Below are 15,023 nucleotides of genomic sequence, written 5' to 3' on the forward strand. Positions count from 1 at the left end.
TCAGTGGTGCAGGTCTGTCACATGTGTCGTGAAATGCTCGCTGGATGGATGCATGACCTGTTTGATTGGTCCTGCAATTATTAATTCTGTCTCACATGACCTTCTTCTTTGACCCTTCTCCATATGCAAATGCAAATACACTGCAGATGCCATGGCAACGTGTCTTAGTTATTTGAGTGCCACTGGATATCCAAGCAACAAAATATTTTCCATAAGCCTTTAGTGGATGTATATTTTAATCAGTTCATCTCTACTGATTTACATTAGTTATTTTAGGTCGTTAACATGTTGGGGGAGGAGTTAAATCATCAGAGCAGCACATTTAGTAGCATTTTTGAATAACTGACTCAAGAATTATTAAAAATTGGATCAAATTATCAATCAATTGATGAATGTTAATGTACAGTAAAAGCACGCAGGACTATTGGTATCTTGAATGTGCAATCTTGAATGTGCCAGACTTCCGGTATCATTGGCTTCCATTTATTTGAGGTAAACAGAAACAGTCCTTTATGCTGCTGCCTAATTTGCAAACTGGTTTCTGTTATCATATTACTGTAATTTATTATCGTAATCAGACACACAGGGGTTTGTAGCGCAAATAGTTTGAGTTACTACACTTTGTTTTTCTTAGTTGTTTACCTTTAGCCCATTTCCACTGAAAAAATTGCATTGCCTTTTCGCATAATACAAACTCGCAATTTTGACTTTTTTCTCACCATTGTAAGATATAATCTCGCAGTTCTGAGAAAAGAAGGCAAAATTGCTTGATATAAAAACGCAATTGCAAGATACAAACTCTCAAAGCTAACTTTTTTTCTCACAATTGCTTGATATAAACTTAAATTGCGAGAAATAAATTTTTTTTGTATCTTGCAATTCTGTTTTGACTTAACTCTGTGTAGTACGAGGTATAAAGCAGAATTGTGTTATATAAACTCGCCATTGCGAGTTATAAAGTCAGAATTGCGAGAAATAAACTTTTATATCTCGATTGTGACTTTATAACATCAAAACTCGCAATTCTAAGAACATATCAGTATTTCTTCTCTCAAAATTGTACTGTAAAACTGTAGGTGAGTTTATATATCAGAATTCTGAAAAAAAGTCAGAATTTCGAGATATAACTTGCAATCACGAGAAAAAAATAATTGTGAGATACAAACTCGCATTTGTGAGAAAAAAGTCAAAATTGCGACCTTGTACCTCGCAATTACGAGTTTATATCAGACAATTCAGAGAAAAACAGTCAGAACTTTAGATAAAAAGTCGCAGTAACCTTTTTATTTTTTATTCAGTGGCGAAAACGTTTGAAGAAAATTATTTACTTTCAAGGGTTGAGAAATAAGGAGGATAATTTCATGCTTTTTCAGGAATTCTGAGAAAAAAAAGTCAGAATTGAGTGATAAAAACGAACAGTTCTTATATATATATATATATATATATACATTTATATACATATACAAGTATATACTTATATACAAGTATATACATTTTTATATATGAAACGTGTTAATGTGCATGACCAGCAGGTGGCAGGATTTATGAGCTGCAGGTGCGTGTGTTCCATATCTCTCTCTCTTCTCTCCCTCTCTCTCCTGTCTCTCTCTCTCTCTCTCTCTGGTCGTAAGGGAGGACAGACGCACCTGCATCTCTCCACTGACCGCTCACTCACAAGAGGACACTGCATCTCCAGAAGCTGAATTTTCGCCTCATGAAGTTTTCCTTCTTGCTTTATATCCCCGTGTTTATTTGCTAAAGTTTTGGCGAAGTGTAATGAAGGTTTGAGGATGCGTTTACTGGAGATGTATCACTGATGCGCATCTCGCTCAGTATCCAGCAGAACATCAGCATGATGGAATAGGCGTTTCTCTCACCTCCTTCACAATGGGATTATTCAAACTTTATTTTGCGCTTTGCACTCTTGGACTTTTCTGTGGTAAGCGCAGTATTTGTCAGCCGTCTTATTGCTGGTAAATTTCGGCAACGGGATGGGTGCTTATGTGGTTATGGGATGGTTATATTTTGCTTAGTGGGTGGTCACACTTAACATAGTGTTTGAGCAACCGAAATGTTGAGAAATGTGTACAAGTGTTGAAGTATTCTATGTAATTGTGTTCTAAAATGTATATATTTAACGTATAATAAAAATTAAAAAGAATAAAAATGCAACTGTGAATACCTGTTAACTGTAAGTGTTGATTAACTTGAATATGTATTAATATACTGTATTATCAGATGTCTTATTATGGCGGTTATCTATATGCAAATATACAAAAGCAGATATTTCACTCAATTCTATACTCAATACTCAGTTCTGTTTGTAAGTGATTCCTTATGTTTATGTTCTTTAGTTTCAGGTTTCGGGGTTGATCCAGCATTACATGTGGATATCTTCCAGGAGTTTGATCTTGTGAAGTCAAGTGCTGGAGTTTCCCAGGTAGAGGGGTTCCACAATGAGAGCAGAGCATATCTGTTTGAAGGTGCGTGTAGCTGGCATTTAACAAGTCAATCGAGCTGGCGTGTGATTCTTTGCTTTTGTTTTAGTATCAGAGTGTAACTGACATCACAGCAGCTCAGCAACAGAAAAAAAAAAACGCATTCACAGTGAGCTTCATCAATTTAGAGAAATTGGAATCCATTGTCAACATCTGGTGAGAGGAAACAGCCAAGCAGACAGCTGGTTTAGAACGGCATAATTCCAGATCCCACTTAATCTCTCATGAAAAATGGATCAAGCCAACAGTGAAGCATCAATCCCAGGAGTAAACAGGCTCCTGTGTTGAGCAGCAAGTTCTTGCCCATCAAAGAATTGTCATCCCATTCAGGAGATGTAGTTAATGAGGACAGCGGGTAGAGAGGGGAATAACATCTGGCTCCACGGCTCACTCTGAATGCCAGGATGATGCTGTTTATGGCTCCAGAGTTACAGTATGATAAATAGAACCAGTTATCAAAGAAGTCGGTTTCTAGGGCTTTTCAAATTAAGTTTTTCATGTCACTGACTGCTGCTCCTTCTAGTCTTGTTTACTCTTTTCTTCTCTCTACTACTGTACTCTTTCTAAAATTATGATGAATAGAAAAGTTACAGCTAAAAGTATTCAGCTAAGTTTTGAAATCAGATTTTTTTTTAATTATTTTTTTGTTATTGACTGCTGGTCATTATATTTATTATATTTATTCTATTCTATTCTATTCTATTCTATTCTATTCTATTCCTGCTCAAATGTATTCTGTTCTATTCATTGTCTTTTCTATATCTGCTCTATTGCGTTGTATTCTATTCTTTTATATGTATTCTATTATTTTATTCTTTATTCTTTGTGTAGTCTGTACCTGATCTATTCTATTCGATTCTATTCTATTCGATTCGATTCTATTCTGTTTTGTTCCATTCTGTTCTATGTGTGATCTACTATATTCTATTACTTTTTTAATCTCTATTTTTGTGTAATCTCTACCTGCTCTGGTGTATTCTGTTCTATTCTGAACTATTCTATGACTTGGAAATTCTATATGCTCTATTCTATTCTATTCTATTCTATTCTATTCTATTCTATTCTATTCTATTCTATACATGCTCTAGTGTATTCTGTACTATTTTGTTCTGTTATACTGCATTCTATTCTAGTTCTATGTGTGATCTACTGTATTCTATTATTTTATTCTCTATTTTTGATTAGTCTTTACCTGCTCTAGTGTATACTGTTCTATTCTAAACTATTCTACACCTTGTCTATTCTATTCTATTCTATTCTATTCTATTCTATTCTATTCTATACCTGCTGTAGTGTATTCTGTTCATTTTATTCTATTCTTTGTCTTTTCTATATCTGCTCAACAGCATTCTATTCTATTCTATTCTATTCTATTCTATTCTATTCTATTCTATTCTATTCTATTCCAACACTAGTGTATTCTGTACTATTCTGAACTATTCCATGTCTTCTTTATTCTATTTCTGCTCTATTCTATTCTATTCTATTCTATTCTATTCTATTCTATTCTATTCTATTCTATTCTATTCTATACCTGCTCTAGTGTATTCTGTTCTATTTTGTTCTATTCTTTGTCTTTTCTCTATCTGCTCTACTGCATTCTATTCTATTATATTCATTCTAGTTCTATGTGTGATCTATTGTATTCTATTATTTTATGCTCTGTTTTTGTTTAGTCTTTACCTGCTCTAGTGCATTCTGTTCTATTCTTAACTATTCTATGCCTTGTCTATTCTACATTTGCTCTATTCTATTCTATTCTATTCTATTCTATTCTATTCTATTCTATTCTATACCTGCTCTAGTGTATTCTGTTCTATTTTGTTCTATTCTTTGTCATTTCTCTATCTGCTCTACTGCATTCTATTCTATTCTATTGATTCTAGTCTATGTGTGATCTATTGTATTCTATTAATTTATGCTCTGGTTTTGTTTAGTCTTTACCTGCTGTAGTGTATACTTTTCTGTTCTAAACTATTCCACGCCTTGTCTATTCTACATTTACTCAATTCTATTCTATTCTATTCCTGTTTTAGTGTATTGTATTCTATTTTGTTCTGTTCTTTGTCTTTTCTATATCTGCATTCTATTCTATTCGATTCTGTTCCATTCTATTTTAAGTGCGACCTACCGTATATTCTATCCTTTTATTCTCCATTCTTTGTGTAGTTTGTACCTGCTTTGGTGTATTCTGTTCTTTTCTGATCTATTCTGTGCCTGGTCTATTCTATATCTGCTCTATTCTATTCTGTTCTATTATGGGTGATCCACTTTATTCTATTGTTTTCTTTATTCTCTACCTGCTCTTTTGTATTCTGTTCTATCTTGAACAATTCTATGCATTGTCTGTTGTGTATCTGCTCTATTCTATTCTATTCTATTCTATTCTATTCTATTCTATTCTATTCTATTCTATACTATGTGTGATCTACTGTATTTTATTAGTTTATTCTGTTTTTTTTGTGTAGTCTGTACCTGCTCTGTGTATTCTGTTATGTTCTGATTTATTCTATGCTTTCTATTCTATTCTATTCTATTCTATTCTATTCTATTCTATTCTATACTACTCTATTCTATTCTATTCTATTCTATTCTATTCTATTCTATTTCTGCTACTGTATTCTGTTTTTTTATTTCATATTCCTTGAGTAGTCTGCTGTATTCTATTCTGTTCTATTCTTGTCTTCTCTTGTATTCTCTTCTATTTAGTTCTATTTTATTCTTTGTTTATTCTATTCAATTTCTGATGTACTATATTCTGTTCTGCTGTTTTATTATATGTCTGGTCTGTATTCTGTTCCATTTTGTCTGTCTTTTTCTGTTCTATTCTACACTTCTACATCTTATCTGCTCTTCCATTCCTTATTGCTTTTTTCTAGTGTTTCTATTCCATTCCATTCCATTCCACTCTGTTTATGTGGAGGGCTGCTGTAGCAGATCTGTCTATAGCATCGTTGTCCCTCTGGTGATTTATAGCTGGTTGTTCATCCAGATTGACATCCCGCTTTAAGCAGTTTGGGGTTAAGTGTCTTGCTCAAGGGCACAATGGTGATGGTCATTCTCTGCTTTCTGGCTCAGCCACTCTTCAGCACCTCAGGATAAAACCACCAACCTTTTAGCTGCTTATGTGCTATGCTGTCACCGCTCCCATGACCTGTGATGATGACAGATTTTTATGCGTGCAGTAACATTCTAGGTTTGCAGTTAGCCAGCATCTGTGTCATCACTTCTGTTCCGCACTGCAGTATGAATGGTGTATGAGACACTGCTGCTCTGGGGAATGTATTCATACTGTACTGTACACATTGTGCGTGTGCGACTGTACACCCATGAACACACAGACTTAGGATGCGTGCATATTTGGTCTGACATTCTAGGATAAGCAGATGCATTTGATATCTGTGGAGGGAATAGTCGTGTTCTAATTTGAGAAGGTGGCACCTCCACAGTATTGATTGGCGCTCCAGTAAATGCCAATGGGATTGCAGAACTGGGATCTAACAGACAGGCTTCGAGACAAGGTCATAAATGTGCAGAATGCAGATGAGAGACCTATCAATGTCCGTCAATGACATCCATGCTGTGCTGTTTATACAGGAGTGGAAAGAAGAAAAGAGAAGAGGGGAGGAGGCAGAGGGGGAGATATTAAAGATAATTCAAGGCTAAACATGTTATTGTGCCACTGTAGCCAGACATTGTGGTGTTGAGTAAGTGCAAGTAGGCGGTATGAATAAAATCTTATATCATGCTATGAGTAATTTTCCATCACAGTTACATATAGGCCTACACAGTTAGCATCAAAATGCCCAATATGCGTTTGTAAGTCTGAGTGTGGCTGGGTTTTGCTGAATGAATTAATGAGCAGATGGATGGAGCAGGGTGGAAGCAAACAATAAAAGAAAGAAGTTTGGCATAGTTGTACCTCTTCTGCCAGACCTGGTGCTGACTGGATCTTTTGAGTGCCAGGATCAGATTCCTGCTCATTCATCAGCTATTTGAGCATGCAGCAGCCAAGAGGGACATCAGCTAAGTGTTTCTCCTGTGCACTGATGCCGTCTGGACCAGACAAACACTCTACGTCACTCGTATCACTCATTCCCTAGCTCTCGACTTTTTTTTGCGTAGACTTAAAGAAATACTTCATCATTTACTCACCCTCATATTATTTCAGACACAAACTGTTTCTTTAATACATCCATCTGTGGCATTTCTACTAAGCAAACCACTGCTTTGAGGCAGAGAATAATGGACCTGTGTCTTCTGATTAATGCAGTGTTAACTTGAGGAGAGACACTTGTTCGTTTTGTCATTATAATAGGCCTTGAATAATTCATCAGTTGTAAATGAGTTTTTTTTTTTACATTGGCTTTAAATTGTTGTTATGTTAGGACAGCTTTTAAGCGGTTGCATCATAAGTAGCCTGACTTGTGATCAATTTAAGTGCTTTTTTACGTGTAATTGCTCAGCATCATTAGGAAAACTTACCAGAAATCTTTTCTCTAAAGGTTTTTAATTCCAATTCTGGCAGAATAGTGTCACCAGAATTACATAATTTGCATCACACTGTGTTTCTCGCTCCCAGGAGCCCAGTTCTCGTTTATCGTTATTGAAGTTATTGGTTCTCTCGAGCCATAGCAGGGCTGTGGTGTTTGATAACTCGGAGCGATTGATTACAGATTCAGGTTACTGATTGCTCCTTGCTCTGTGGTGATTGTGTCCTCATGGTCTGTAAATTAGGAATTAGATGTTGCTTGAATGAGGTGAATAAAATAGCATTTTGATGTTTCTTTAAAAATTAATGTAAAGATATTCTTAATTATATGTATTCATTAAATCTTTTCAATTATTTATATATTTATATTTAAATATTTAACAGTATATTATAATATAATATTTAACATATTTATTCAATTAGCCCTTTTATTATATATTAATTGTTTTTGTTTTTTATATTCTCTGTTTTGCTGCCTGTACAGATTTGTAACTACTTATTTGTGTATTTATATATTTATTTATTTACAGATTTGTAACTATTAATTCGTTTATTTATTTATCCCTTTTATTATATTTAACTTTTTCAGTAGTTTTTTTTATATTTAGTATTTTGCTAACTGTCTGTACAGATCTATTACTATTTATTTATTTATTTATTTATAAAGATTTAATATTATGCTCACGCTATCCATATAGATTTTTAACCATTTTGGTTTTTGTTTATTTTTCATTGGATTTTTAGGCTTTTTATTATAGTTAACTTTTTCCGTATTTTTTACATTTTATGTTTTGCTAACTATTTGTTAGCTCTTTGTAACTATTTATTTTTTATTTATTTATTTATTTACTTAAATTTAATATTTTTCTGACTCTATCTGTACAGATTTGTAACTATTTATTTATTTATTTATTGACATTTAATAATTTGCTGACTCTATTTGTACAGATTTGTAACTATTTATTTATTTATTGAAATGTAATATTTTGCTGACTCTATTTGTACAGATTTCTAACCATTTATTTATTTATTTATAGCCCTTTTAAATTATTACATTTATCAGTATTTTTTATATTTTTTTTGCTAACTGTCTGTGCAGATTTGTAATTATTTATTTACTTATATTTAAATTTAGGTGACACTATGTACAGATTTGTAACTATTTATTTATTATTTATTTATTTTATTTATTTGTATACTTAAATTTAATATTTTGCTAACTCTATCTGTACAGATTTATAACTTTTTATTTATTTGTTTATTTATTGAAATTTAATATATGCTGACTCTATCGCTACCGATTTATTTTAAGCTCTTTTATAATACAACATTTTTAAGCATTTTTTCTATATTTTATGTTTTGCTGTCTGTGCAGATTTGTAACTATTTATTTATTTACTTATATTTAATATTTTACTGACTTTATCTGTACAGATTTGTAACTATTTATTTATTAATATTTCCTCTTTCTGTGTAAATTTTGTTTGTTTGCTAACAAATTTATTTATGTTTAATATATAGCTAACTCTTTATCTTTACAGGTTTGTAACTATGTATTTGTATATTATTAAATGTATTTATGTAAAAAATCATTACTGGTAATCTGCATAATTTCCTAGAGGACAGCCATCAGCAGTTCCTAGCTGCCCTCTGACCTTTAAATGCTGCCATCGAATGACTAGCTTTTGATTTACAGCACATTAATACAACCCTCAATGATGAGCGGGATAGAAGAATAGCGCATCTGAGACGAAGCGTCGATCCGATGGGAATTAATCGGAGAGGTATCAGGAAAAAAATGTCTTCCTGGCACTTCCCCAGAGGACTTTAATGCTTAGACTCGTGAACTGTCCTGGAATCCATTAGATCAGCTGCGGTGTCCTCTGCGGATTGTCGAGGTTACCAGGTTAGCTTCAACTCACTGTCGTACAGTGTATTTGATTAATGAAGGTGCTGAAACTCCGCCTCATTCCTGGCGTACAATAGGCTCACGGCTGCGGCTTACAGCTCCCCTGAGCTTTACTTGACAATAGCTACAGAACATTAGTGTTCCCTCGGTTGGCCTTTATGTGTGTGCGAGTGTGTGTGTATGTTGCGTGTTTTTTACCCTGTGAGACGACCAGACCCAGACATTTCTTATGTTTTGACAGGACTGATTTAAACATTCGTCCCTTAGGAGACAGTCAACTTCCTGTGCCCTCCTCATCCAGCTCATCAGCTCTCCCACTGTGTTTCCTCCTTCCTTCTGTCTCTTTTTTATTTCTGCACATCAGTGTCATGACATGACCTGTATGTCAGTCTACCATCCTCATTTCCTTAAAATTGTCCTTTGTATGCTCCAAGGTTGTCTAGAGAAAGCTATCTGTTAGAATTCCCATTCACTTCAATGGTTGTTGCTCAGCAACTGCCATCTTTGCTCATGAGCAATATTTGCAACTCTCTTGGTCTGTGATGTGACAAGGAAGCAATTAAAAAAAAAAGTAATGTATATGTTGTTTTTGCTTTTTTAATGAAGATGGTATAGTTTCTTACCTGTCAGGGCTAACTAGCCAAACTTTGGCCCTTTTGTATTTATCATGCTCATTTATTCTGCTTACTTCAGTATTCACACTGGCTCCAGAGTGGATATTTAAACATAAATATCACCAGATGGTCTCGTTGGCTCAAAACGGCTATAATAGTTCCATATCTACATCATGATCTGGAAACTAAAGACTATTTCTGCCTCTAAGCTACTTTTGCTTGGTACCGGTAGCCTAAATGTTTAACAAATTCAATTACAAGCTGATGATTGTGTTGAATAGGCCTACATAGCTTGTCCACACAGTGATGGATGGATCAAATACATGGCCTGTTGTGGAATCCTTTTAATATAGAAAGCCATATATTCAGCTGATCCAAGTTTAATGAACAAATGCCTCAGTATTTCACCTTCACTGACCTTCACTTTGTCCATCAGGCACATCAAGGAATGCAAGAGCTTCGCTCAAGGCAGCAGAGAGAATTCTTCAGAAGTTGAGAGGAAGAACAGAGTTCACTCTTCTACTGACCCTCAAACAGGAGAAATTCAGCTCCGGAGTGCTGCTGTCCATTCACTATGGAGAACAAAGGTATCTATCTATCTATCTATCTATCTATCTATCTATCTATCTATCTATCTATCTATCTATCTATCTATCTATCTATCTGTCTGTCTGTCTGTCTGTCTGTCTGTCTGTCTGTCTGTCTGTCTGTCTGTCTGTCTGTCTGTCTGTCCGTCCGTCCGTCCGTCCGTCCGTCCGTCCGTCCGTCCGTCCGTCCGTCCGTCCGTCCGTCCGTCTATTGATCTGTCAATCTGTCTTTGATCGATTAATCTTTTGCTCTGTCCATATGTCCTTCCGGCCATCCCTCTATCTATCCATCCATCAGGCTGTCTGTCTGTTGATTGATCACTCGTCCGTCCGTCCATCCATCTGTCTTTTCATCCATCGGTCCATCCATTGGTGTGTCTGTATGTCTGTCCGACTGTCTATCCCTCCCTCTGTCTGTCTGTCCCTCCTTTTCTCAATCCATTTTCCATTTATCCTGTCCATCCATCAGTCAATGATCTGACAATCTGTCATTTCATCCTTTCCATCTATCCATCTGTTTGTCCATCCGTCCATTTCTCTATCCATCCAGCCATTCATCGGTCTGACTGTAAGTCTGTCTGACTGTCTATCCCTCCCTATATCTGTCTTTCTGTCCGTCCCTCCTTTTCTCAATCCTTTGTCCATCCATTCTGCCCATCCATCCATCGGTCAATGATCTAACAATCTGTATTTTTATCCATTCCATCCATCCATCCATCCATCCGTATGTCTTTCTGGCTGTCTATCCCTCCCTCTGTCTCCACTCATCTATCTTTCTGTCTGTCCATCCCTCCTTTTGTCAATCCCTTGTCCATCCATCAATTGGTTTGTGACGATCAATCAATTAATCGATCAATTAATCGTTCATTTGGTCCATCTGTCCTACCCTTTATCCATCCATCCCTCGCTCTGTCTGTCTGTCAGTCAGTCGATTGATCTGTCGTCCAACTGCCATCCATCCCTCTGTCTGTGTGTTGATCAGTCAATAAATCAGTCAATCAATCAATCGAACAATCAATCATTCGTTTGGTCCATCCGTCCGCCCCTCTATCCATCCATCCATCCATCCATCCCTCTGTCTGTCTGTCGATTGATCAGTCGTCCATCTATTGGTTGATCTGTCCATCCGTCCATCCATCCATCCATCCATCCATCCATCCATCCATCCATCCATCCATCCATCCATCCATCCATCCCTTTGTCTGTCTGTAGGTCTGTCCGACTGTCTATCCCTTCCTCCCTCTATCCATCCATCTATCTATCTGTCTAGAAATCTGTCTGCCCATTCCATCTCACTTTCTTTATCCCTCCAATCTTCCATTTATCCATAGATCTGACTATCTATCCCTCCCTCTATCTGTCCAATCGGTCCATCTGTCCGTCCATCCATCACTTCATCCATTCTTTGGTCTGTTTGTAGGTCTGTCTGACTGTCTATCTCTCCCTCTATCCATCCATTTATCTACCTGTCCATCCCTTCTTTTCTCAATCCCTCATCCATTCCATCCCATCCATCCATTGGTCTGAATATCTGTCCATCCATCCATCCATCTATTGTCTATCTATTGGGCTGTCTGTGCATCCATTCTTCCAGTAGGCTTTTGCTCCTGTAAAACCTTTCTATTTTTTCTGTTTTAATTTACTGTTCCTCAGAGGAACACATAATCTGTTCTCCTGATGGAATGTCTGTAACACTTCTGATTGGGGTGTCCACTGACATTTCTTAAACACACACAGTATTGATTCTACCACCTCTTTAAGGTCAGCACTCGCAGCCCAGGCCAGCAGATTCACGGATCACTGCTCCTCTTCACATTCATTCAAAACTCCAATATTCCCCTTGAGCAGCATTATTCCCTGCTGCTTTGCCACATTCTAGAATCTAATAACGGCCACTTGGCAGCTTAACCTCCAGAAGTCTTGTGCATGGGAACATTAGGGCTAACAGTTTGGCAGCAGTTATTTTCTCGAGTTCTGAGATTTCAAGCATGATTGTGACTTTTCACAAGGGTAAATCTGTTTTCTTGGCATCCCCCTCAGGTTTCTGGAGGTAGAGAGCAGCGGTCTGCGTAATGAGATCCGTCTCTTCTTCCAAACCTCAGACCAGCGGCAGCAGAGAGAGGTCTTCCCCTATAGTTTAGCAGATGGACACTGGCACAAAGTCTCCCTGGCATTCAGTGCCACCCAAGTGGTGCTCCATATTGACTGCAACAGGTGAATGGCTTGAAAACCACCAGAGATGGATTTGAATGCTTTGTAGTAGTCCATATCAATGTCCACTCATGTGTTGGTTTTTATTTGTGTTTGCTTTCAGAATTTACGAGAGAATTGTGGAGACACCATCTATGGAATTTCCTAGAGGAACAAACATCTGGCTTGGTCAAAGAAATGACGCCCATGGGTTCTTCAGGGTGAAACATAGTCTTGCAGATTTAAATAGTCCATAAAATGTGTAAAATTGTGCATTTGTCTTGACTTCATCTCTTCAACTTTCTTTCTGTCAGGGAGTGATGCAGGATGTTCAGCTGGTTGTCATACCCCATGGATACATCGTCCAATGTCCAGATCTCAACCGGAGTAAGAGTATACTCTCAGAAAAAGTTTACTTCGCACGTTGTTGGTCTGGAAATTGCATTAATGTACATTCACAACTTTTGCAGCTTGTCCCACTTGTAATGATTTCCATGGCCTGGTTCAGAAGATCATGGAACTTCAAGATATTTTGGCTAAAACATCAAGCAAGGTAGGTTTATAAAAAAAAAACATGTTTAGCCTGTCTTTAAAAATGATTTTGCTGCTTGCTGAGTTTCATTATTCTGAGCTAATGCAAAACAGTTGTTGAATTTGGTCGCAGTTTCATTCATTTTAGTCTGTGCAATGAATTTAAATGTGTAATACAGAAGTTTATTTAGTCAGTTTGCATTGGGGCTACATGAATAATAAATTAATCATTTGAACAGGGAATTTCCAGTTCCCAATAAAAAGTGTAAATGTTGAAATTAAGTGTCATTTTATGGGTTTTGAGAAAAATGATAAAAGAGGGGGAGACCTGTCAGGGTTATCCTGGGCTTTAATTGAATTTTTGTTATATTCTGAGTTTTGGGGGTTACTTTTAGCATGCTAATGTTGCTATTGTTAGCTTTTTTTATTTTATGCAGTTAAATTGATGTGTCTTATTTTATTGAGGTTTAGTGTTAGATGCCAATAGGTTTTTTGTGTTATGGTCTGTTCTGTTTGATGTCCTTAATAGTGAACACCACAAATGCTTCCTTTATCATAAATCTCTTATTTCCCACTCCTTCTAACATTTATTGTTTGCTTGCTCATCATTTTTGTATTGCCTCCCTCTATATTGATTCACCATTCAGTCTCACCCTCTCTTCTTCCTCACATCTTCATTGTGCTGTAGTTGGCACTTGCCGAAGAGAAGATGAAGTACTTGGATGGCTGTTACTGTGAGAGGACGTGCACTCTGAATGGAGAGATATACAGAGATGATGATGCTTGGATAGATGGATGCAGAAACTGCACATGCTCAGTAAGTTCATGTATCGCCAGGAAGGGGTGACTGTGGATTGACTGGGTCTGCATATAAACAAGAGATGGCTCTCCGAACTACATGCTCAAGGGCCGTTCACAATGAAAGCAACTGGAAGTCATTCTTTTCAGTAATAGTAGAGAAGACATGAGTGACAGTGCAAATTATGCAAATGAGCAGTGATGTGATGTGACTACTACTATTACTGCAGTGGGAGCTTGTTTCCACAATATCCTACAGAGCCGCTAAGGGGACATGCGAATGTAAAAATGTACGATAGGAGGAAAAATTATATTTTAATGCATTCTCTCACAAAAATATTGCATTTCCTCAAGAAAACTGCACATGTTCTTTCGCAAAAGTATTGCATTTCCCTGTGAAACATTGCATTCCCTCACAAAACATTTGCGTTCTGTAGTAAAACTATTACATTCCCCAAGAAACTCTGTATTTCTCACAAAAGTATTGCACGTTTCTATGAAACTTTGAGTTCTCACAAAACATTTGCATTCTCTCGCAAAACTATTACATTCCGCAGAGAAACTTTGCATTTACTCAGAAAATATTTGCGTTCTCTCGCAAAACTTTCGCATTCTCTCATAAAACGATTACGTTTCCCCTAAGAAACTTTGCATTCTCTAGCAAAAGTATTGCGTTTCCCTGTGAAACTTTGCATTCTCTCACAAAAAATTTGCATTCTCTCATAAAACGATTACGTTCCCCCAAGGAACTTTGCGTTCTCTAGCAAAATTGTTGCATTTCCCTGTGAAACTTTGCATTCTCTCATAAAACTATTACGTTCCCTCAAGAAACTTCTGAATTTCTCACAAAAGTATTGCAATTTTCTCGTGAAACTTTGCGTTCTCTTGAAAAACATTTGCTATCTCTCACAAAACCTTTTACATTTTCCCAAGAAACTTGGCGTTCTTTCACAGAAGTATGTTGTTTCCCTGTGGAAATTTGCATTTTTCTCGCAAAACATTTGCATTCTCTCGCAAAACTATTACATTCTGCAGAGAAACTTTGCATTCACTCAGAAAACATTTGTTCTTTCGCAAAACTATTATGTTCCCCCAAGAAACTTAGCAATTCCTCACAAAAGTATTGCAATTTTCTTGTGAAACTTTGTGTTCTCTCGCAAAACATTTGCATTCTCTCATAAAACGATTGTTTCCCAAGAAACTTTGCATTCTCTAGCAAAAGTATTGCTTTTTCCTTATGAAACTTTGCATTCTCTCACAAAACATTTTCATTATCTCATAAAACAATTATGTTTCCCCAAGAAACTTTACGTTCTGTTGCAAAATTGTTGCATTTTCCTGTGAAACTTTGCATTCTCTTGCAAAAATTTGCATTCTCTCATTAAACTATTACATTTCACAGAG

The 15,023-nt window shown here is 36.3% G+C and overlaps 1 protein-coding gene across 1 annotated transcript in view; it reads left to right on the forward strand.

Moving 5' to 3' along the window:
• Positions 1 to 1,634: 1,634 nt before the first annotated feature.
• LOC141315916 (protein kinase C-binding protein NELL2a-like) overlaps positions 1,635 to 15,023 on the forward strand; it is a 71,659-nt gene continuing 58,270 nt past the window's right edge. The window contains exons 1-8 of the mRNA XM_073832752.1: positions 1,635 to 1,939; positions 2,355 to 2,483; positions 9,950 to 10,100; positions 12,141 to 12,314; positions 12,415 to 12,511; positions 12,605 to 12,677; positions 12,761 to 12,843; positions 13,510 to 13,638. Coding sequence (XP_073688853.1) covers positions 1,888 to 1,939; positions 2,355 to 2,483; positions 9,950 to 10,100; positions 12,141 to 12,314; positions 12,415 to 12,511; positions 12,605 to 12,677; positions 12,761 to 12,843; positions 13,510 to 13,638 — 888 coding nt within the window. The 5' untranslated portion in view covers positions 1,635 to 1,887. The remainder of the gene's footprint in view (positions 1,940 to 2,354; positions 2,484 to 9,949; positions 10,101 to 12,140; positions 12,315 to 12,414; positions 12,512 to 12,604; positions 12,678 to 12,760; positions 12,844 to 13,509; positions 13,639 to 15,023) is intronic.

This window comes from Garra rufa, unplaced genomic scaffold (assembly GCF_049309525.1).
Source record: "Garra rufa unplaced genomic scaffold, GarRuf1.0 hap1_unplaced_052, whole genome shotgun sequence".
Classification (NCBI taxonomy): domain Eukaryota; kingdom Metazoa; phylum Chordata; class Actinopteri; order Cypriniformes; family Cyprinidae; genus Garra; species Garra rufa.